General features: G+C 43.1%; 1 protein-coding gene across 1 annotated transcript in view; it reads right to left on the bottom strand.

Moving 5' to 3' along the window:
- LOC122792978 (arf-GAP with GTPase, ANK repeat and PH domain-containing protein 1-like) overlaps positions 1-22,639 on the bottom strand; it is a 2,685,441-nt gene that overhangs the window by 776,675 nt on the left and 1,886,127 nt on the right. Inside the window, exon 14 of the mRNA XM_044060583.1 lies at positions 18,893-19,054. Within this exon, the coding sequence (XP_043916518.1) occupies positions 18,893-19,054 (162 nt within the window). The remainder of the gene's footprint in view (positions 1-18,892; positions 19,055-22,639) is intronic.

Raw genomic sequence — 22,639 nt, 5'->3', positions numbered from 1 at the left:
ACACAGGCACTGTGGCTCCAAGCACACATTGCTCTCTTCCCCCTTGAGACAGGCAAAGAAGGCTAATCCTCATTTTTCCTCTATTCCCTCAAGTACCCAAGCCAATAATCCCACTCAGCCACTTGGGTCACAGTCAGGGCTTCCTTTATGCCAGTGCAGCTGGCTTGGTTACAGACCTGACACAGAAGAACCACAAGATGTTGCTGATCCTGACCTATGACTTAGTACTGCATACATGGCTGCACAGAAAAGTGCAAGAGCTCATTTGCAGCACAGTTTGAAGTTTGGGACAAAGAGAGTTGTGGTGACAGTGCTGCTGTTAGAAATAAGGGACATGACTACTAGACAACTGGCATTCTGTGTTCTTCATTCAAGTCACATCTGAGAGAAACATACCATGACCAAACTATTCACTGAGACACAAATACAGGTGCAGCACTGGTAGAACGAGACATGGAAATAGTTTAACAAAGAATACAGGAAGGCTAACTACACAAGCACAGAAATACTAACTGAGGTTTATTGAAGACAAATGCAAAGTATTGTAGCTAGCTCCATCACATAAAGGGGACCGATCCTTGAGTATGCTGCCAGCAAATGAGTTTAACTAGTGGCTCGGGTGCCTGGAGGGGCTAATCGGGGAAGACAACAGGGAGTGGCTGCTGCCGGCTCTCCCATACCAAGGAAGGCAGTCAGCTTTGGCTCACAACATGGATTACACCTAGCAGAAGCGCTAGCTGTTCAGTCTGTGGAGATACAAGCCAGTCAAGCTTGCACCACCATAGCACAAATGCACTACAAATCCGAGTGGAAACTAGCATATGAAGGCACATTTTCATTTACTAGGTAGCAACTGTGGGCTCCAAGTATACACTCAGGGAGAGTAGGGATGGTCCCAGAGGAAGAAGGTATGCTGACCACCAGGACCAGAAAAATGGTCTGTTCCCTACATTCCCAACTCTTGCCTAGAACACAGGACTGACTGAGGTTCCTGGGCAGGAAAGAATAGGTATTGCCCAGCACAGAATGCCTAGCTCCTGTTCTCATGGAAACACATGGGTCAACTGGGAGAAGTTAGAGGAGTCATCAGGCAAGATCCTGAGGTAGCAAAAAATGTAAAGTAGCAACGATCTGGCAAAAACAAATGTGGTTGGAAGCATCATCAGCTGGGGGAATGGAACTAACTGCAAAAAGTACCAGTGGGTGCATTCACTCTTGAAATGGACTTGAGCAGAATGGCAGGGTTATGGCAACAACATTCAGAATGCTGTGATGTATTATAAGGAGGACAGACCCCAGAAGCAGAGACGCCAGGTCAGGCAAACCAGATGTACTAGGTATCACTCTGGGGGTCATACAAATGGAAGACCATCATCCTCCTGTAGGAAGACCAAAAAAAAAAGCCACCAGAAAGATCTGTGGAATGGTGGGGACAGAGTATGACCAGAAATTAAATGAATCGCAGCTTTTCTCACTGGAGACCAGAAAAGGCAAGTGGGGACAATAAATGGACAAGATCAAGAGGGTGATGGGCAATAGGGACAAATTGCACCCTGGTTTTAGCCTCAAAATGGGAATAATTTACCTACTAAGATAATATGACAATAGAGACCCTGTTGAGTATCTGTCACAAAGCATAGTTTTGTAAATCTTACCATAACAGTAGATGTCTTTCTCTTCACTGCTGCAGTATTCCTAAGGTAAAGGATCCCTACCCAAGTACATCCCCAAAGTCCTGCAGTATACCAAATACTTTAGTATCTACAGGTGCCATATGTCGTATGTATGCTCCACATGTAAGGCTTAGGGCATAAAAGTTATGCATGGATGCACACACTTCACAACTGAAAAGCTCCAGGAGGACCAGAATGTCCCTAGGAACCAGGAGGAACATGCATCTAGAAGAAGAAAAGAGAGAATAACCCATCGACCAGGAGGGCAAGGAGAACAGGCTACAGCAGAGGGGGCAGGAAGGAGGAAAAGAATACTGCAACAGTGAAGAGAAAGACATCTACTGTTATGGTAAGATTTTTTTCACAACTGTACTGTGTCCTTCCATATCACTGTTGCACTATTGCAAACATAAGGCAGAGTACAAAAGCTCAAGAGGACAATGTCCAAGGAACACATCTCTGTGAAACATCCATCCATGAGCTTGTGTGACGGACCTGCTCAAAGAGTCTGCCACTAGACTGTGCTCTGGGGAAATGTAGACAGCCAGAGAAGTCACTTGATACTTAACAACTACGCCCCAGACCTAAATAGCTAGCCTGCAAAGAAGTTAGGACTTTTTACCTCTTGCTTGTTGAAATATCACATCAGTGTGGTATTGTCTGTGAAAACTCTGAGGGGCCCAGGATGAAAGAAGATATGAAAAGTATTAAGAGCCAGAAGCAGAGTCCTCATCTCCTTGATGTTGATGTTATCTGACCTCTTATGAACACGCTAGAGACCATGAACCTTGAGACAGCTTAAGGAAGCTCCCCACACCCTGTCTGGGGTATCTGTAAAGAGCTCCCGAGTCTGGAGTGGAGTCTGGAAAGAAAACCCTGCATTGAGAGAAGCTTAAGCTTGAGACAGGGAGGGAAGGAAGGGACCTAAGAAGTCCAGGCGGTGACAATGTTGAAGCCACACTGACTTGAGATACTACTGAAGCTTTCTCATGTGGAGCCTGGCCAGAAGCAGCATGGGAATGGTGTAAGTAATAAACCCAATAACCCTGAGAAAGTTTCTGACCATGACTGAATCCAGTGGAAGAAGAGACTGGAAAAAGGCAATCAGAGACATGGCCTTGAGGGCAGGCAGAGATAGCATGGGGATGGTCTGGATCCTGCAAACAAGGAAAACATGATCAAGAAGGAGTCAAGACTGATTTTTAAAAGTTTATGGTGATCCCCAGACCCTACAGCAAGGAAATAGTAAACTGGAGATCATGAAGCTGAGCCTCAGGGGACTTGGCCTGAATGAGCAGATCGTTCAGCTTAATCTCTCTCATCCTGCAAAAAGCAATGACAGGAGTGAGGCATTCAGTGAATACCCTTGGGGCAGCAGAGAAGGCGAAAATGCATGGAAGAAACAGAGAAATGCAAACATTTCCTGAAAGGGGGATGGATGAGAACATGAAGTTAGACATCCTTGAGATCCAGATGGACTAGATTGGCTTGGGGAAGAAGAGGAAATAAAGTTGGAATGACGACATCTGAAAGGAGGGGACCTTAAGAAAGGTGCTGAGCTGAGAAAGGTCCATAATTGGTCTCCAGGTGCCCTCCTTCCTGAGAATCAGAAAAAGTTGGAATAAAAACCCTTCCCTTCCTGGGCATGGGACATAACTTGAATGGTGCCCTGGGTCAAAAGAGAACAAAGCACTTCTAAGAAGAGGAGAAGCTGTTCTCGAGATGGTTGAGGGATACCAAGAAAGAGAGGAACAGATTTCCAAAATGGAACCTAGCTTGTCCAGAAAAGGAGGTTTCTGAGAAATAGGGGTCTATGTAGATTTAGCAGGAGAAATACATCTAGCACCCTTTTTGCCCTTAGGTGGAGGGCTAGACTGTCTGTGAACAAAAGAAGATTTGGAACGGTAATTCCTCTGAAATTTGGGAACAGGAGAATCAAAAATATGTTTCAACTCCTGTAATACTTTGCCCTTATTTTCAGCACCAAAAAGATTTTTATTATCTAAAGGAGCATTCAATAATTTGGCCTTAATGTCATCAAGTTAAGACTGAAGATGAAGTCAAGAGTAACACCTCATAACTGAATCAAATGCAGCACTCCTGGGAGAATCATCAGCTGCTTATAACTGCACTTAATAAGAGTGGTTGGCAGCTTGAGAGGTAAAGCCCAACAAGGAAAGGGCTGAAGCCTTCCCCGAAGAATCAGAAAGGTCATAAATCAACTGAGACACTTGAGAAAGGATGGCTAAAGAATACCTGTCCATATGAGTCCAGTAATTAATAGCCCTAAAAAGACAAGGTGGCAGCAATACAGACCATTTTGTCTAGCCTCTCCATGGCTCTACTATCCTTATCTGAAGGAAGCAACTTGGTAGAGGGCAATCGCTTGGGAGAGTTTGTCAGAGGAGACAGACACCAGAGAAGGATTAGCAGCAGAAGAGAATTTATATAAAAATTTACAATCATCATGCACCTTGTAAAAATCTGTCAGGTTTTTTAGGAGCTGGGGGTTGACAAGCAGAGGCTGCAGAAGCTGCTGTAAAGGTATCCAGGAGGGCACCAGAACTGGAGGAAAAGCAGAAGGATTGGGAGACTCCATCTGCAGGAGTTCATAAAACCTCTTCTGGATATTAGAAATCTGAGAACAATCCCACATAAAGAATGGCATCATACTGGAAATAGTATCCTCAAAGGAGAGTTCCTCTAAAGGGGAATCTAGACTAATAATTCTCCTCCTCTGAACCATGGTCCAAAGCAAAAGGGATCTAAGAAGAGTAGGCTAATGACTCTTCCCCTAAATCCTGATCCTCATCAGAGGAATCCTGCTCCCTAGGCCTCATAAGAGGAGTGAAAGACCATGGAGTGGCAGGCACTGAAATCCCCTGAGGAGGTTTTAAAGTCATTAAAGTGTTAAACAACCTAAGTAAAATCCTGAAATTCATGTTGGGGATCCTTAACTGCAGTGGAAATGTGCTTGGTTTTGTTTCTTTTTCTGCAGGACATCTGCACAAAATCCCTGGGAGGGTCGGACCCTTGTCGACACAATAATTGTAGTAGGTCTTCTCCCTCACTAAGATCTACGGAATCTTCCTCGGTTTCACAGAAATAATCAGCCGAGGCCCCCCCTCTAATATCAGGAGCAGATGTTTGTATCGTCTCTAAAGATGTGCGAGGAGTCGCATTCAATGGCGTTGCAGCAGAGGAATCAGAAGCAATGACCAGACAATCCTGTGGGCTTTTCACTAGTCTTCAGAGAGAGATGTTCAGGGAAGTCTGGACAGCAGTCATATCAGACCTGAGTTTTTTGGCCTTTTTCTTGGCCAATGGCTGTCCCTCAGAACAGGAAGACTGCTCCACAGCACCCTGACGCAACAGCTTAAAATGTTAGTTTTCTATGTAAATAGACAAAAAAAGAAAGGGGTCTTAAGGGCAAATGCTTGCCTGTTAGAACACAGTATACGGTCACGGGAAGCACCCAGACAGAAGAGACACTGGTCTTGAAGATTTTTATGGGGAATCTGCCTCCCACACTGACCTTTTCTCTTTCCAGATGACATGAAACCAACAACACTAAAAATAAAAGAAAAAAATAAGGAATAACCTCAATGGGGCACTTACCTGAAAAACAACTTGGTAACCAGCACAAAAAAAGGAGTTCAGATCTATGTTCAATGATGGCATAGGGACTGGCGGCAAAGAAGTTCTGATGTGTGTGCATCCATATAGGTGCATAGGTTCATAGGTTTATACTAGGCTATCTGCCCTAAGGCATTTATAAGTCTAGCCCAAATTTTTGTGGCTTACGCCACCCCTTATATGAAAAAATACTGTGCCCATTAGTTTGTTGTGCCTCTGTCCAGCAGTGACACAAAGATGATTCCCGGGATAAACCTACGATCTCCCATCCACAGGTCAAGATTTCTCTTGAACAGAGCCAGCGAGGTGCTCTGCCTCACATGGACCGGGATTTTATTCCACAGCATAGGGAGTCTCTGAGTGATAAATCTATCCCTCCAGCACGTCCTATTTATATCCATGCTAAGGTTTAAGTTGCTTGCTCTAGTGGTTTTGGTGGATTTGGATTTTTTGAGGTGGAGCATGTCCATTAATTCCGGGTTGGACATGGCCTTGTATGTCAGGCACATGTCACCTCTGAGCAGACGGTATGCATCTGAATAGAGCTGGAGTTTCTTCAATCTGGCAGCATATGACAGATTTTGGAGTCCCTTTATCCTTTTGGTGAGGAACTTTTGGGGTCTCTCCAATTGCTGCAGATGTCGGGTGAGATACATCCCGAATGGGGCATTGTACTCGATCATTGGTCTGATACGTGAAGAGTACAGGGGAACAATGACCTCACTAGATCTGGATGTGAATCCCTTCATGATCAGGTGGGCAATGTAGAAGGTCTTTCTAACCACTTTTGCAACGTGAGTGTCAAAAGAAAGGTCATTGTCAACCTGGGTCCCCAGGTCCCTGATAACCTCTTCTGTGCTTAGTGGATTGCTACCTATATGGTAGCTTGGGGTTACCTTGTTTTTCCCAAAGGGTATGACTATACATTTTTTGGCGTTTAACTTCAGGCCATGGCTCTGGCACCAGCTATCTGTTTCCGTGAGTCCCTTCTGAAGGATATCCGTGTCCGATGCACTTTCCACTATGGCGCCCAGTTTGCAGTCATCAGCAAACTTTGTCAGCCAAAGTCCTCCCATGTTGGCTTGTACTTCTGAGAAGTAGATGCCGAACAATAGGGGGCCAAGGACCGAGCCCTGTGGGACACCACTTGTGACCGGCTTGGAGTCTGACATAGCGCCAGCAACTCTAACCCTGTGGGTTCTGTCCTTAAGCCAGTTTGCAACCCATCTTGTGGCATATGGGTTTACATTTAAGCTGGTAAGTTTTTCTACAATACCCGAGTGGGGTATTGTGTCGAAAGCCTTTGCAAGGTCAAGGTAGGCTGTATGGACTGCCTTTCCCTCATCAATGGCCTTGGTGACTGTTTTGAAGAAGTCGACCAAGTTCAAAAGGCATGATCTGCCCTTGACGAAGCCAAACTGGGTCGGGTCCAATGTCTGCAAGTCCCCTATGTCTTTGTTTATGAGCTCCATTATGATCCTCTCCATAGCTTTGCAGACTAGACTTGTTAAGCTTATGGGGCAGTAATTACCAGGGTCCGTAGAGGCACCGCCTTTGTGGAGTGGGACCACAGTTGCCGTACGCCACTCCTTGGGCACGTATCCTGTGGTAAGGCTGAGATTAAACAGCTGCCTTATGTGCGGGTTTAATTCCTCATTTAGCTCATGTAGCACACAGCCGGGGACACCATCCGGTCCCATTGATGCTGTGTTTTTAGCTTTAGAGAGAGCAGCTTTCACCTGCGCATTTGAGATGTCTGGGAGGCTACACTCCGCTGGGATAGTTATCTCTCCTTTAGGGGAGAGGGGTGAAGTTTGCACTGAACCTGTCTGCCAGTATGTTGGCAATGTCTGTGGGTTCAGTGATTTTTGTATCATTTTGGACTAATTCTGAGCATATCTGGGAGTTTCCACCCAGGTTCCTAACATAGCTGAAAAAGGCCTTATGATTGTCCTTTGAATCCATGGCAATTTTTCTCTCAAAATTGGCCTTAGTTGATTTTATGAGTGCTCGTATTTTTTACTAATAATGATCAGGGGTGACTTCCCTTTTATGGATTTTGTTCTATCATGTAATAGCTTTCTCCTCTTATTGTAAAGTTTGTTAATGGCTGGGGTCCACCAGACTGGACGTTTGCCCTTTGTGGAAAGAGTCTTGGTTTTATTTGGGATTGCCTGATCCATGCAGTCCTGGAGGTGTTCATAGAAGGCATTTGTAAGGGCTTCCGCAGCTTGGGTTGTGGTTTCCACTGGCTCAGGGGCATTGAAGGATACCACACCAGTCTTGAGTAGTGTGAAGTTTGCTTTAGAGAAGTTCTTCACTGTGGTCCTTTTGTTTGGGGTGGGGCGGGATGTGGATTTCCAGTGAGATTAGTTTATGATCAGATCTCACCAATGAGGGATATACTTCGGTGTGGAGCATTTTGTCCCCATGTTTGTGATAATGAGATCTAGTATATTTTCTCCTCTCGTGGGAACAGTGACTAGCTGTTCCATGGCATTTGAATTTATGAACTCCAGGAACCGTTGGGCTAGAAAGTTAGGGCTTGAGTAATGTTCCCAGTCTATATTCGGGTAGTTGAAGTCACCCAATATGATGGTGTTTGGAGATACATTTATACCCTCCAGTGTCTTCAGGAAGGCTGTGTGGGGTTCCTGAGTTTGAGAGGGTGGCCTGTAGCATGCTACAATTTGTAGAGCAGTTTTGCCTATGGTTAGTTGCACCTGGATGGTTTCCGAAGCTTCGTGCGTTGCCACCAACCTGGAGGTGTTTTTTTCCTTTATGAATATGGATACACCCCCTCCTTTTGTGGTGTGGTCCGGGTTTTGGGGCCGGAACGCATGATATGAAGTAAAACCTAATAGTGCCGGGGTGCTCTCAGGAGCCTTGAACCAGGTTTCAGTTACAGCACAGACATCGATGTTCTCCATACTGAGAAGGGCCTCGAGTGCATGCATTTTGAGATTTAGACTTCTGGCATTGAGCAGCATTACCCTCAGTTTCTTCCCATTTTTTTTTCTAGGGTGGTAGGTTTAGAATTTCAGCCTTGCATAAAAAGGCACTATGGGGGAGGCAAGAGCCTTAGCCAATATCCGGAATCCCAGGGGTGACAGGTGCAAGCCGTCCCTTGCGAAGCAGTGCGGCTTGTCAAGCATGTCATCCCAGGCAGACAGACACTGGATCCCCTTTGAATGACACCAGACATTAAGCCAACTGTTAAAGCTGATCATCTTGTCTCTATATTGTGGCATCATTCTTGGTGAAGGAAGGATACTGCTCAGGGTCAGGGTCATACCTGCCTGGGCTACATAATCAGAAAGCTCCTCTATGTCTCTTTTCATGTAGTCCAGGGAGGTACGTCTCAAGTCGTTCACACCAGCATGGACAATGACTGTGTCATATTTGTACTTGCCGTGGAGTGACCTGAGTGCTTGTGTTATGTGGTGGATTCTAGCGCCCGATAGGCAGCTTACTGTGACCCTCTCCTTGTTCAGCCTGGTGAGTGGGACGTCAGTGTGTCTGACTATGGAGTCACCTATGACAAGTATGTTTGGTGTTGTATTTGGCCTTAAGGGCTGTGACTGCTTTGCACACTGCTTTTGTGGTTTATGTGTTGCTTGTGGGGTGTCTTGAGGTAGCAGTTGTTTGGGTGTCTGCTTTGGAGGCCTCTGCTGTTTAGGTAAATTTTTACTCAGAGCCTCCGAGTATGTCTTTGTGTGTTTATGTGTTTGATTCAGTGGTGTGGTAGCATTATGTGAGGCTGGTTTTGTGGTGTGTGTAGTTGCCTTCTCCTCCTGTCTGGTCTTGCCAGTCCTGAGTTGAGAGAGCTCAGCCTCCAGTTTGGCTAAATAGCTGCATCTCTCGCAAGTATTTGTGTTATGTGGGAGGAGGAGAGGGTTGTCTGTGTACATGAGGCAGTTATAACATTGCCTCAAGATTCCCAGATTCACCAGCTGGACCGGAGAGGAGATTGACAACTGACCTTTGGACATGCTAGAATAATATTGGGAATTCCTTAATAATTGAAAACAAGGGCCAGTGGGGAGTGAGGGTGTACTGCTTTTAATTTTTAGTGCTGACTTATATAATTGCTTTAGTGAGCAAGTGCCAGGTAACTTGAGTGCAATGTGTTACAAGTAACTAAATGCAAAAACGACAAACAGTAACTTTCAAGTGAAACAAGGAACTAGTACAGTAAGCAATGCAGATATCACTAGTGATCCACAGAAGCGCAGAGAAGCCGCGTATTAGGTGGAATTAGCTTCCAGGGAAATAACAAGCAAACAAACAACAAGCATATAAACAAAGCTAGATTCAGCAGGCCTGGATCTAGTCTATGCTAGAGCAAACAAGGTGTACCAATTTCAGTAAGATACAGTTCAAATATTCAGGCACTATAAACCTTTAACCAGAAATTCCCAGCTCAGAAGGGCAGAGTCCAGCCTCTTCTCCCACAAGAGTGCAGACCACGAACCTTCTTAATGTAAAATAACTGGCCTGAAGCCCAAGTGCCTAAACCAGAACTAATACCCTTGGACACTGGGCTCTCAATCAGCAGTTCCCAACTTAGAAGGATGAAAGCTACCTGTCCTGTCACCACAGTGCTTGCCACAAACCTTCCTAATGTAAAACAACTGGTCTGAAGCCCAAGTGCTTAATCCAAAAGACTTAGAATGATAGCTACACTTTAATCAAGTTACAACCAAGCAGTAATAAATACAACCGAATACTTTAGAGAATGTCTGGATTAGTGCTCAAGTTACACAAACAAAGCTAGATCCAGCAGGCCCGAATCCAGTCTATGCCACAGCAAACAAGGCGCACCAACTTCGGTAAGAAGCAGTTCAGATATGCATGCACTATAAGCCTTTAACCAGAAATTCCCAGTCACTACTAAATTCCCAGTCAATATGTCACCTTTACGCCCTATGCCTTGCACGGGAAGCATAGACGTGGCATATAGTGCCTGTACATAATAAAGGGTTGGGTAAACTGGCTGTACATTGGGCTATCATTGGCCAAAGATCCCTTATGTTAGAAATATTGCAACAGCTGTATGGAAGAACATCACGTGTTTTTGAAAAGAGTGGCCAAATGAAATCAATACAGGTCTTATCAAAACAGAAACTATTACAAGACTCAAGTATAATTATTAAAATTAGATTTAAACAGAATAACATCATCCATAGAGAATATTACATTTACAAATCAGCAGAAGGTACTCTAAGAACTAAGCCAATGCATGGAAGGGGAAAGGAGATTTTATTAATATGGATGGCCACAACTAGGGCTACAAAAATGAGGCAAGAGGGTGCTGGAATTTACTGGAAAAAATCAGCAAAGGGAACAAGGTATTATTAGGGGGCAAATAAATATGGAGGGGAAAGGTAAAGGGGAATGATGAGGCCAAGCTGAAGCTTGGACTGTAGGTTAGAGACTGCCTTCCCTACTAGATACTGATAACATAGTACAGTCAAAAAGAAAGGGTAGAGGAGTGCTAAGTGAAAGACCAGCTCTGGCTGAGTTTTAGTTGAGTCTAGAACAGAAGATGCCAATAGAAATGGATAATTAATAGGGCATATAAAATACTGTATGATAACTATGAGAATCAATCGAAAGAGGTTAGAAAATATTTGCATGAAAGACTGGAAAGGCAGTTCAAAAGGAACAATCAGAGGACATCTGTAAGTATGCACCAGAGTCTAGAAGGTTTACGATTTTTGCATGGAAGTGTTTTAAACATGCATTTTTATGTCTCAAGCAGACTTCAGAGAATTTTTCCTCTGGTAGGCAGGAACTATTTATCGTGTGATGGGAAAGACAAAGGCATTTGGGAACATGTTTTTTGGAATGCAACAAGATGGCATATTTTTAAAATTTCCTGCAAAGTACTTTTGTCAGAAATACTGGGAGAGCAAATAATTTTTTATTAAGGAAATGATTCTTTTGAGATATGATACAAGATCTGCATTGTCTAGAAAAAGTAAGGCCTTCCTAAGTTTAATGCTATTGGCTGCCAAAAAAAAGGAAAGTACTAGAAAATGGAAATCAAAATGTACACCATGCATAAATGATATGTAGTGTATGGAGTGCACTGATTATGCTCCAACATTCATAAAAAGACAAACCAGCTAAGCACCACAGTGGAGCACAACCCAAACATAACAAATGTTAAGCACCCCCTGCTGAAGATGTTATGGTCAGATCAAATGCCAGGTAGTAATATCTGCCAGTACTGAGCAGCAAATGACAGGGGCAGAGTAAAAGATTTGTTTCTGCCTGCTGTCTGTATTGGTAATGTGCCTCCAACTTCTTCAAACAAACTGTTGTGTCTTTCAGCTTTTCCCGGTTAGGGGTCGCCACAGCGGAACTCCGGTCCACTAATGATTGGCAGTAGATTTTTACGTGCGGAGTTGCCAGCCCTGACGCACAACCTTCAACGAAGGTACGCCCATTCACGCATGTCTCCACGCAGAAGATGCTCTAGCTGAGAATCGAACCGGAGAGCGTCTTACTGTGAGGGGACAACGCTACCACAGCACCACCACCGCAGTACTTCTTCAAACAAACTAAGTTGTTAAAATAACAGGATGTGTTAACATCCAGTTCCTGAAGGACATGAACTCTGAAACTCAATGTACGTCAATATTTAGTGACTTCAATCCTCAACGGTTTGTCCAAAAAAACACATTTTCTGAGGAACAGAGAAAAAATGTAAAGCAATAATCTGGATGTCCTGTGAAGATCTACACAGTTGAAAGGCATGAAAGTGCAAATGTAACAGACTGCATTACACTACCTCTCTGACAGCGCTCACTAAGTATTTTACGGCTTTGAAAGCTGCTAAAACACTTAGCAGTTTTTTTTCCTTGAAACTAGTAGTACATGGAGCAGACAAAATTCCATGCACTAGAAAGAATTAAGATAGTCTCACCCATCATAACCTTAAACTGTGTGTTCTGGACATGGATGCCAAGATTCACCTCTCGGGCTTCATGTTTGAGGTGAATTTCTTGGCATCCATGTCTCGAACAAATAATAAACAGGTTATGATCGGTGAGCCACTCATAATCCTCTATAGTGAATATTGTAAAAAGTAAAAAAAAAAAAACTGAGGTAGGATCTTCAGAAAAGGGAAGGAGCAAATTACATATAAATAAATGGAATTTGTAGGAACAATACAGGCAGAATAATGTTCAAGAGAAGGAGTGAAATTTAAGGGAAGGCATAACTTGAGTAATTTATGAATTTCTGTAATGTTGGAGTGAATGCTGTTTAAAAAAGCATATGTGTATAATGCATAAAGTTTAAGATAATATTTAAAATGGTGTGTTTTCTACAGCTGTATGAGTACCCATGTTATTGTTCAATGTGTGAAGTTAATAAAGGCATTTTAAAAAGTTTAGCCTTACATGTACTACATCACAAATCCATTGAAGTACTTTTAACAATATGTACATGTATGTCAGAACAGAAAGTACAGTTGTGTACACTTACCATAAATGTAGATGTTCGAGTGTATTCACTGTTGCAGTCATCACATTTGGGTTATCTGCTTGCAGTAGCCCTCAGTCGGCCTGATTAACAAAGTATTGGGTCCTGCGTCAGTTGCTGTCTCTTCTTCCGTGACGTCAGGTCGTCAGGGGTATAAAACATGGAGCAGACGCCATTACATCAGTTTTTCTTGCCCCAGATGTTAGGTGCCCCCCTAATGGGAAGCAATTAAATCTATAAATATGTAAGGTTATACCTCCAACAAAAAAGCAAATACACCAAAAAGCTTTTAAGCATAGTAAAGGAGAGTAGAGGTATAGCCAAAAGAAGTAATGGGGCTGGAGGGAGTGTAACCAGGACTGCATCAGTGAACACACTAGAACATCTACATTTATGGTAAGTGTACACAACTGTACTATGTTCTTTGTTTTTCCCTGTTGCAGTCATCACATTTGGGTAGATTCCCAAAGCTAAGGATGGGAGGAGGAATTTAGATAGCATTAGGACCAGCAATAAGGCCCTGCAAGACTGCAGTGGCAAAGGCAGCTCTGGATTTAGAGAAAATTGGCAGATGGTAATGTTTGGTGAAAGTATGTACAGAACTCCAGGTAGCAGCTTCTAGGATGTCCCTGGTAGGAACGCCTCTGAGAAAGGCTGTAGAGGTAGATGCAGCCCTGGTAGAGTGGGGTCTGATCCCTTGTGGAATTGGTTTTCCATGGTGCTTAATGGCCTGTCCATTTAGAAATAGTTTGCTTTGAGATAGCCTTCACCTCTGCTCCTGCAGCAAATGCCACCAGCATTTCCTTTGAGGTTTGCTCAGATTTCCTTTGAGGTTTAGTCCTGTCCAAGTAGAATCTAAGTTGTCTGTGCACATCTAAGGAGTGCAGTATCCATTCCCTTTTGTTCTGTGGATTAGGAAAGAAGGTTGGCAGATGAATGATTAAGGGCCACACTGGATACCACCTTGGGCATGAAAGAGGGATTGGTCCTGAGGGACACCCTGTCCGCATGAAAGATGATGAAAGGCTCCACTGCCATAAGGGCCTGTAATTCAGATACCATTCTTGCTGATGTGATTGCTAAAAGGAAAGCTGTTTTCCAGGAAAGGAATTTTAAATCTGCAGTAGCAGCTGGCTCGAAAGGAGGAAGAGTGAGTTTCTCCAATACAAAGTTAAGGTCCCAGGCTGGAGTTGGAGCTCTCCTGTGTGGTCTTAATTTTTTGCCCCCCCCGAGGAACTGCTTGAGCAGTGGATGAGAGAAGAGGGGTGGTTCTGTGTTATAATGAGCTGAAATGGCTGAGGTGTGAATTTTGATGGAGGAGAAAGACAGGCCCTTGTGAAGCATCTCAGTTAAGTATTGTAAAATCTGAGGTAACTTGGGCACTGTTGTGCTCATCCCTTGAGAATGGTTACAGGCACAGAATCTTTTCCATTTTTCAGAATAAGATTTCCTAGTACTAGGCCTCCTTGCCTCTAAGATGATATCCATCACTGGTTTACTGAGGGATGGTAAAGAAGAGATTAGGCAATTAGCCAGGCTGCTACGTTCAGTGTTTGAAGATGAGGGTACAGAATCTGGTTCTCCTGCTGAGACAACAGGGTAGGAGTCTGTGGCAGGTGCCATGGGGCCAACAGTGACACACTGTTCAAGAGGGGGTACCACTGTTGGCGTGGCCAGTCTGGTGCAATCAAAATCATCCTTGGTTTGTCTTGTTTTATCTTTAGCAGTACTTTGGAGAGCAGAGGCAGAGAAGAAAAGGCATAAAATGATAGGTTTTTCCAGTTGAAGGACAGAGCATCCACTTTACAGGCTTGCTTGTGGGGAGTCCTTGTGCAAAATTTGTCCAATTGATAGTTCTGGGAGGAGGCAAACAGGTCTATATCTGGGCTCCCCCATTTGTTTGTCAACATGTTGAAAATTCTTGGTTCCAGTTTCCACTCGTGTGGGTCCATGACGTTTCTGCTTAGTCCATCTGTCAGTGTATTTAGTTTTCCTGTCAGGAATTGAGCTTATAGATGCACTTGGTAGCTCAAGGCTGTGTTCCACAATGCCATGGCTAGTCTGCAGAGGGGGTAAGAATGTGTACCCCCCCTGGTTGTTTATGTACCACATAACAGTGGTGGTGTCCGTCTTTACCATTAATTGTCCTGAAAGAATGTGGTCCTTGAAGGCTGTCACAGCATTCTATACAGCTAACATTTTTTTTGATTGATATGCGGGTGCATTTGACTTGGGTTCCATTTACACTGAATGCACTTCCCTGCCAGGTAACCCCCCCCCCCCCCATGCATAGTCTGATGTGTCTGTTGTTAGGGTTTGGGCAACAGGGGGTAGTGTGAATGGTAGTCCCTTGTTTTGCGACAGGGGGTAGTGTGAATGGTAGTCCCTTGCTTTGGTGGCAGGCCTCTGCCCATCAAAGGAACTCTAGGCATAGGCAGGGTATGATAGGAATCATTGCTTCTAGATCCTGAGATTGTTGACACCATAGGCTTTTTAGATACCACTGTAGTTTCCTCATATGCAGTCTTGCATATGGAATTAGAAGAATGCAGGAGGCCATGAACCCCAAGGCTTGTAGTATTTGCCTTCCAGACAGCAGGGTTTTTCTGGCCACTAGTTTGAAGTAGGTAGTCAAATGAATTTGTTTCTCTGGCATGAGGAAAGCCATCTGGGAAGTTGTATTCAAGCTTGCTCCCAAGAATGTAATTTGTTGACAGGGTACCAGGTGTGATTTATTTTCGTTTATGGTGTACCCAGACAAGTTCGCACCCTTTGTACAAAGGCCAGATGATTCAAAAGTATGTCCTGGCTTTCTGCTTGAATTAGACAATCGTCCAGGTATGGGTATAGTTGAATGTTTCTTTGCCTGCAGAATGCAATTACTGGAGCTAGGCATTTTGTGAATACCCTGGGCGCAGTAGATAAGCCAAAGGGCAGTGCAAAGAACTGACAGTGCTTGTAGCCTGCTTTGAAGCGTAGGTATCTTCTGCAAGATTCCCTGATTGGGGTGTGCAGGTATGCTTCCTTTAAATCTAGTGTTGCCAGCCAGGCATCTTTGCCTAGCATAGGAAGCAACTGGTGAAGAGTCAGCATCTTGAATTTTGGAATCACCAAAAAGTTGTTTAGAGTAGACAGGTCCAGGACAGGACGCCATGAATTGTCTTTTCTGGGTACCAGGAAAAGTCTGGAGTAAAAACCTTGTCTCTTTTCCTTTTCTGGTACCAACTGAATAGGCCCTATGCTTAATAGAGAAAGTACTTGCTTTTGGGCCTCTGCCCACTGATTTGGGGGTAGATCTAGCCACCCGCTTGGTGGTGGTAATGTGTGGAAGTGAAATCTGTATCCTTGGGACACTATTTAAAACCCATCTGTCCTGGGTAATGAGTCCCCAGTTCTTTGCATGAAGAGCAATCTTTCCCACCAAAGGGGCGGTCAATTGAGAAGTGCTTGGAAGTTTTAAAAAGAAGTCATTGAGACAGTTTACCATGGGGGGAGTTTTATTACTCCCACATTTGGAAGAAGAGGCCCCTCACTGCTTAGTCCTGGGACTGAAGCCTGAGTGCTCTGCTGGACCTGGGTTTGGACTGAGAAGGTCTGGAAGAGGCAGGAAAGGACCAATTCTTGGAAGGCCAATGCCTACTAAACCTTGGAGGTTGTACTGGTAAGAAATCTTTAACAGTTTGCATAGATTTATATTTTCCTCCATCTTTTTAAGAACTACTTCTGCTTTGTTGCCAAACAGACGGTTCTGATTTAAGGGAGCATCCAGTAATTTTGCTTTAACATGATCTGGCAAGGATTGCTCCTTAAGCCAAGCATGCCTTCTAAGTACAGACCCAGTTACAGCAGCCCTGCAAGATGCCTCTAGTGAATCAAAAGCAGATTGCAAAGTAGTTTTCCAACTTGTTCAGCAAAATGCAGTAAATCCTGTAAATCCTTATTTTCAGCACAATCAGGAATCAACATAATTTTCTGTTTAAGCAATCCAATAATATGCTGCTGATACTTTTAACATATGAAACTGGCAGTTTAAGGCCCTAATGGCCAAAGTTGCAGACGTGTATACCTTCTTACCCCATCTGTCCAGTGCCCTGGAGTCTCTATCAGAGGGGGTAGGAATTTTGGCAGTAGTAGCTTTAATGTCCATGGGTCCCTGTGAAATGGTCTCAGGATCCGGAGTAGGATTTTTAAAAAGGAACTTGTGAGAGTCAGGGACCCTGTAATATCTATCAGGTTTTCTGGGAGCAGGAGGTAGAGTCAGGGGCTAAGCTAGATTCCGAAAAGGCAACATCAACAATATCTAGTACAGGAGGTACGGCTAAAGGCCTGTGCTGGGGCAGAAATCCCTAAGCCTCTTTTTAGAATCAGAGAAATCCTGACTTTTCCAAAGAAAATGCTCCCTGAGGGTATGCAAGGTTTCACCAAAAGAAAAATCCTCTGGGGGGGATGCAGAGGGAATAGAGTCTTCAGCATCAGAATCCTCATAGGTAGATAAGGGTAAATCCTGGTCATCAGAGGAAACATAAAATTTAGAATCCTGGTCAGAAGTATCATAAGCAAAATCAGTCCTAGGTCTCTTAGAGGGGGAATGCTGGCTTCCCCTGATTAAAGTAATACGGTCTTCAGCCATTCTTATCATTTGTTTTTTAGGCAAAGAGGCCTGGCCATGCGGTCTGGGCGTCAGTTTTCTAGGCATGGTTCGAGTTTTAGGCCTTGAAGAAGAAGATGGCGTCGGTTTAATGTGCAAGTCAGTAAGCCTGAATACACCCTGAGAAGCCGGTGCCTGCACAGCGGCTCTGGACAAATCCAAGGTAGAGGCATCCGCAGGTTTCACAGTTGAAGCATCTCGCGGCATACCGGACTCCGAACGGGTCTCAGTAGAGCCCTGCAATCTGAAGTAGTGGGTATCAGGGGCTGTGAAAGTGCTAACTGGCGACTGGCTTAGGAGAAGCATCGTTGGCAGCTTTGGACCCCGGCAGCCTGTCTCTGTCTTTGTGTTTTTCGGAATGTCGGTAGTCGGATGGCTTACCGAAGACATATCGGGATAATTGAACTGAGCAACAAAATATTTAGAAGCGTAAATATACTGACGATGGATAGTTTGTGGTTTAAATAAGGCACAAAACCGACAGCAAGGTACGTCATGGTCAGGGCCTAGGCAAGGAATACAGTATGAATGAAAATCTTTATGAGGTATTTGCTTTCCACAAGTAATGCAATTATTTACTTCTACTGACATCGGTTAAGAGCAAGAAAAAGTTTCCCCAATGGGGTACTTAGCTTTTAGTTGAAGACTTCGGTTCTGAAACTCAAAAATGAAAATTTCAGGAGTCAGTCGACTGGCACTTGCGAATTGCTTCTGCTTCGGGCACCAAAGACTGATGTAATGGCATTGGTTGCATGTTTTATACCCCCGACGACCTGACGTCACGGAAGAAGAGACAGCAACAGACGCAGGACCCAAGACTTTGTTATTCAGGCCGACTGAGGGCTACTGTAAGCAGATAACCCAAATGTGATGACTGCAACAGTGAAACACGAAGAACATCTGCTTACACTGAAGTGACACGTTGTTTTTATGAAATGGTCCAATTCAGAAAAATAAGAATCTCCTAAGTGGCTCATCCTTATGAACTCCACAGCTCTGTAATATTCTGAACCAATACAAAAGGTGGGCACTACTTCTTTACCAGCAAACATTTACAGCTTGCCTGTACTATGCTGACAACACAAGTGGCATTATAAACAACTAATACACAGATGAGTGGTTCAGACTTGGATGGCAAGAGTTTTATTAACATAATACGATTAACCTCATTCTTTCATTTACCCAAACCAGCTCTTTGCACCTTGTGGCAAAAATTACCATACAAACAGAGGTATCAGGTATGGTTAAAATGAGTTCAGAGCAGCTAGTTATAGTAATTGCAAGCCAAACAGAATTGGCGCTAGGTAAGGCATAGCCTTTGTGTTTTATATTAACCTTGTGACATGGAATCAAGTTCACCATTTCCAGCAAAACAGTGCATACCACAACAGTAGCTGTTAACGAGACAGAAAATACTATCAGTGCAAAACAGATACATTACCTTCAGCAGTTCCTGAGATGCCATCGGCTTTGAAATTGCTGGTGCTTTTCTTCCTTCGATGCTTTTTCCTGTTAGCATGTGGGGAAGGAGGTGGGTCCAGTTTGGGGCTGGTAGTGCTAGAGATGCTGGGACTGGAGCACACAGAGTCACCAATACCTGTATCTAAATTAAAGCAGATTAAAAAAAAAAACACATTTAGCAATTTAACAATAGAAAACAACTACAGCTCTCTACATCAGGCATAAAAGTAGAACATAAAGCAATCAATGGCACTGACAGAAAAGGGCATATTTCTTTAAAGCATACTTTAATGTTTTTTTTCCCTTTCACTGCTATATTAATATGATGTTTGAATTGTGAAGGACAAAATACTTTCACTTGCAGTGAAAACACAGACTCAAGAGGTATAAACCCCTCTCTTCAAAGGTTAACATGATCGTTTTCTCTTGAGTGAGCAGAATAAAGCCTTTACACCCACGAAGTCTAGCGGAGCAACAATTATCTCCCAACGTACTGCTACATTAACTAAATCACATATACGATTCAGTTTGGCTCTGATACTTGGCCATTAACAAGGTGTACAACAAATTAAATAAGCAACAAAGAAAATAAAGGCACAGCTGCTACTCTGCTCTCATTATAACTGATAAAGAAGAACAATCTTATAGGGTCTGTCTTCTGTTGTTAGATCCTCATACGCTGATCACTTCTGTCTCTGGTGTTAGATCTTAAGGCCTTTATAGAAGTGTCAGCAGGGGATGCATTCCGGGTGTGCTTTGTGTACACAACAGTCTTTGAAAAGACAGGCACACAATTTCTTTTTTGATAGCTTCATGGCCTTTCCCTGGCCTGATTTACCTGCTCAGCTCTGTAGGGCTTCTATTCCAATGCAACCCCTGCTGGTAAGAAGAGGTACCCCTCCCTTCTTAAAATAGGCTTACTTGAAGACTCTGTGGATGAGGTATGTCACAGACAATAATGCATGCTGTGTCTCCATCCCGTCACCATAAAAGACATGCTCCCACAGCAGCTTGTTACATTGGAACATGGATGGTCTATGCCACATCATTTTTGAAAAGAAACAGAAACCATTTCAACTGCATACTATTTTTCTCTCAAGAGCATCTGTGAGTCCTAGAACACAGTTGGGCAAATTCCTCCTCCCCCACACCCCAAGGATTACAGGCCCATCCTACTCAGTGACTACTCACGTGTCACTTCTCAAAACAATGTGCATGAGAGAAGGGCATCAGGACTGCAAAAATGATCGCTAACAACTCCTAGGACATCCCACATGGTTTACTTTACTTTTAAGCAATTCAAATAATTTACCTTTTTAACAACAACAAAAAAATTTGCGCAGCTGTACTTTAACCAATAGCAACATCAAAGACACAGTCTGGTTGCATGAATTTGACTGTAATGATATGTAACAGCAGGCTACAGGACTCAAACTCAAGTCTAAATAACATTGTTTATAGTTCACAGCCTTTATACAGTATGTGCTAATATTAAATAACCTTTTTTGTTCTTCTGTTGATTATGTCTCCTCTTAAACGAACAAAATTCTGTCTACTATAAAAGTTCAGTGGAAGAGGAAAATATTGCAAAAAAAAGACATGCATAAAAGCATTGAGTTTAAAAGTAATCTAGAATTGCATATTTGGGATCCAGCAGTTCTAATATAGCCCCTTTACATTAATGTAGCTACTGAAATACTTCAACTATAATTTAAAATCTTTATACTGACTAGACAGCTCTGTGGCATACTGGGAAAAAGCTCTGACTATGATCCAGGCAGCCGAAGTCTGAAGAGCATGAGCAGGCACTGGTAGTGGGAGGGGGGCAGGTCGGGCTCACCACTTTGGTGATATCTGGTGGGAGCACTAGGTGATGTATGATTGCAGCACGAGCATGTGAGCACATGATGCCTGTGAGCATTGGTATACACCTAAACAGTATGTGAAAGCACGGTCCCTAGAGCCAGCAGCACCGAAGCAGAATACAGTGAGCATCTGCAAGAGACAGGGGATGCCTCATCGAAGGACAGAAGGCTATCCCACCAGACTGGTAAGCTGGTACATTCCCTACCAAATGACTGGGGAAAGGGAGAAATGAAGGGGCTAATAAGGCACCACTGGCAGGACTCTCGCCTATCTCAGGGATCTAGGGGATGCCTGGTTCTCATCCTCAACAGAACGAACAGGCGAATGGGGTGAAGGTAGTAGAGCACAAAAAAAATCTTTATTGTGATTAGCAATTACATATTACATGCTGTGATTCAAAATATGACACTACCTTCACAGTGTGCAGAGTTACCTTATTTACTTTCAGTGACATGTAGCAGAAATACTATATATTCCCTATACTAAATCCAGAGCAAGGTCACTTCACATCTATTTATAATGCCTGTTAGTCACTCATCTGCTTGTACTGTTTGGCACATTATCAGCTTACTTATAGAATACTAGATGCATGTTGCAATATAAATTACATAAACCAACCAGAAGCAGACAGTATTCTCTTACAAATTCATGTGTTCACAACAGATATTAGAATTAAAAAGATTTGATTCTTGACAGAGTCTTGCAATCTCCCTTCAGTTTGAACAGATTTAATTAAATGCCCTTTAGGTCATTTCACCAGCATAGCAGAACACTAGATAAACATACAGTATCACATACCTCTCAACTGTACAGATTTTCGCAGAATGTCCAGATTTTTGCCTTATATTTTTGGTCCATTTTTCATAAAATTGTGGTTTTCTGGCAAATTTGTGGCAAATCATTAAAGACTGATGTTAGAAAATAATGACTGACATTTGAGTTTTAGACTTCATACCCTTCAGAAAATCTTCTGCGTGGAGACATGCATGAATGGGCGTACCTTCGCTGAAGGTTGTGCGTCAGGGTTGGTAACTCGGCACGTAAAAATCAACTACCAATCATTAGCGGACTGAAGTTCTGCTGTGGCGACGCCTAACCGGGAAAAGCCAGAACGCAACAACCCTTCAGAAAATTCATGCTAATGCAAAACCTGCTATTCTGTCAACTTTCTAAGTTTGTAAGAGCAACATTTCAAAACTGTCCCTATTAGTACCACTTTTTTTATGGCTTTGTCCAGACTTCTTACTCTAAGAGGTTGAGAGGTATTCAGCTCCATCTAAAGTACTCTGAACTTAATCTCTCTTTCACAGACAGCTTTACTGTGCGAACTACAAATGATCCATCTGGTCAGTTGTACCTCCAGACTGTTCTCATCTATTTACTTATCTATTTACTAGTTGTTTACTATGTTAGGTGTGCTGGCATGGTAACCCTTTTCAGTCATGACCCATCATCTGAACACAGCACAGAAGCAGTAAACATACAAACAAGTCAGGAAAGTATGTACAAAGGGAATGTAATAAAAAATATATAACAGGAAATAAACATTGAAGTCAAGAATATAAAATAAGAAAGTAAAACAAGGAAACCTAATACACATTATGGCTAAAGTGAAAATTGACAAGTTTGCACAATATTTACATATACATAAAGAATACTGTTGGTTCATGTTGTAAAACTAAGCACAGTAAGAAGTTACAAATTTGAAGTGATATGAGTTATTCAGTTAACTTAATCAGTGTTACAAATAAATGTTAAGTGCCCCAACATATAATATAAGGGCTAAAAAATACCATGGGAATTTAAGGCCAGGCTTCTTAAAAGCCTCACAGATCAATAGCCTATTTAAGAACACAAGAAC

This window comes from Protopterus annectens, chromosome 2.part0, assembly GCF_019279795.1.
Source record: "Protopterus annectens isolate FY-2018-M chromosome 2.part0, PAN1.0, whole genome shotgun sequence".
In the NCBI taxonomy this organism is placed as follows: Eukaryota; Metazoa; Chordata; order Ceratodontiformes; family Protopteridae; genus Protopterus; species Protopterus annectens.
The sequence above is the reverse complement of the archived record's forward strand: the minus strand, read 5'-3'. Positions and strand labels throughout refer to the sequence as shown.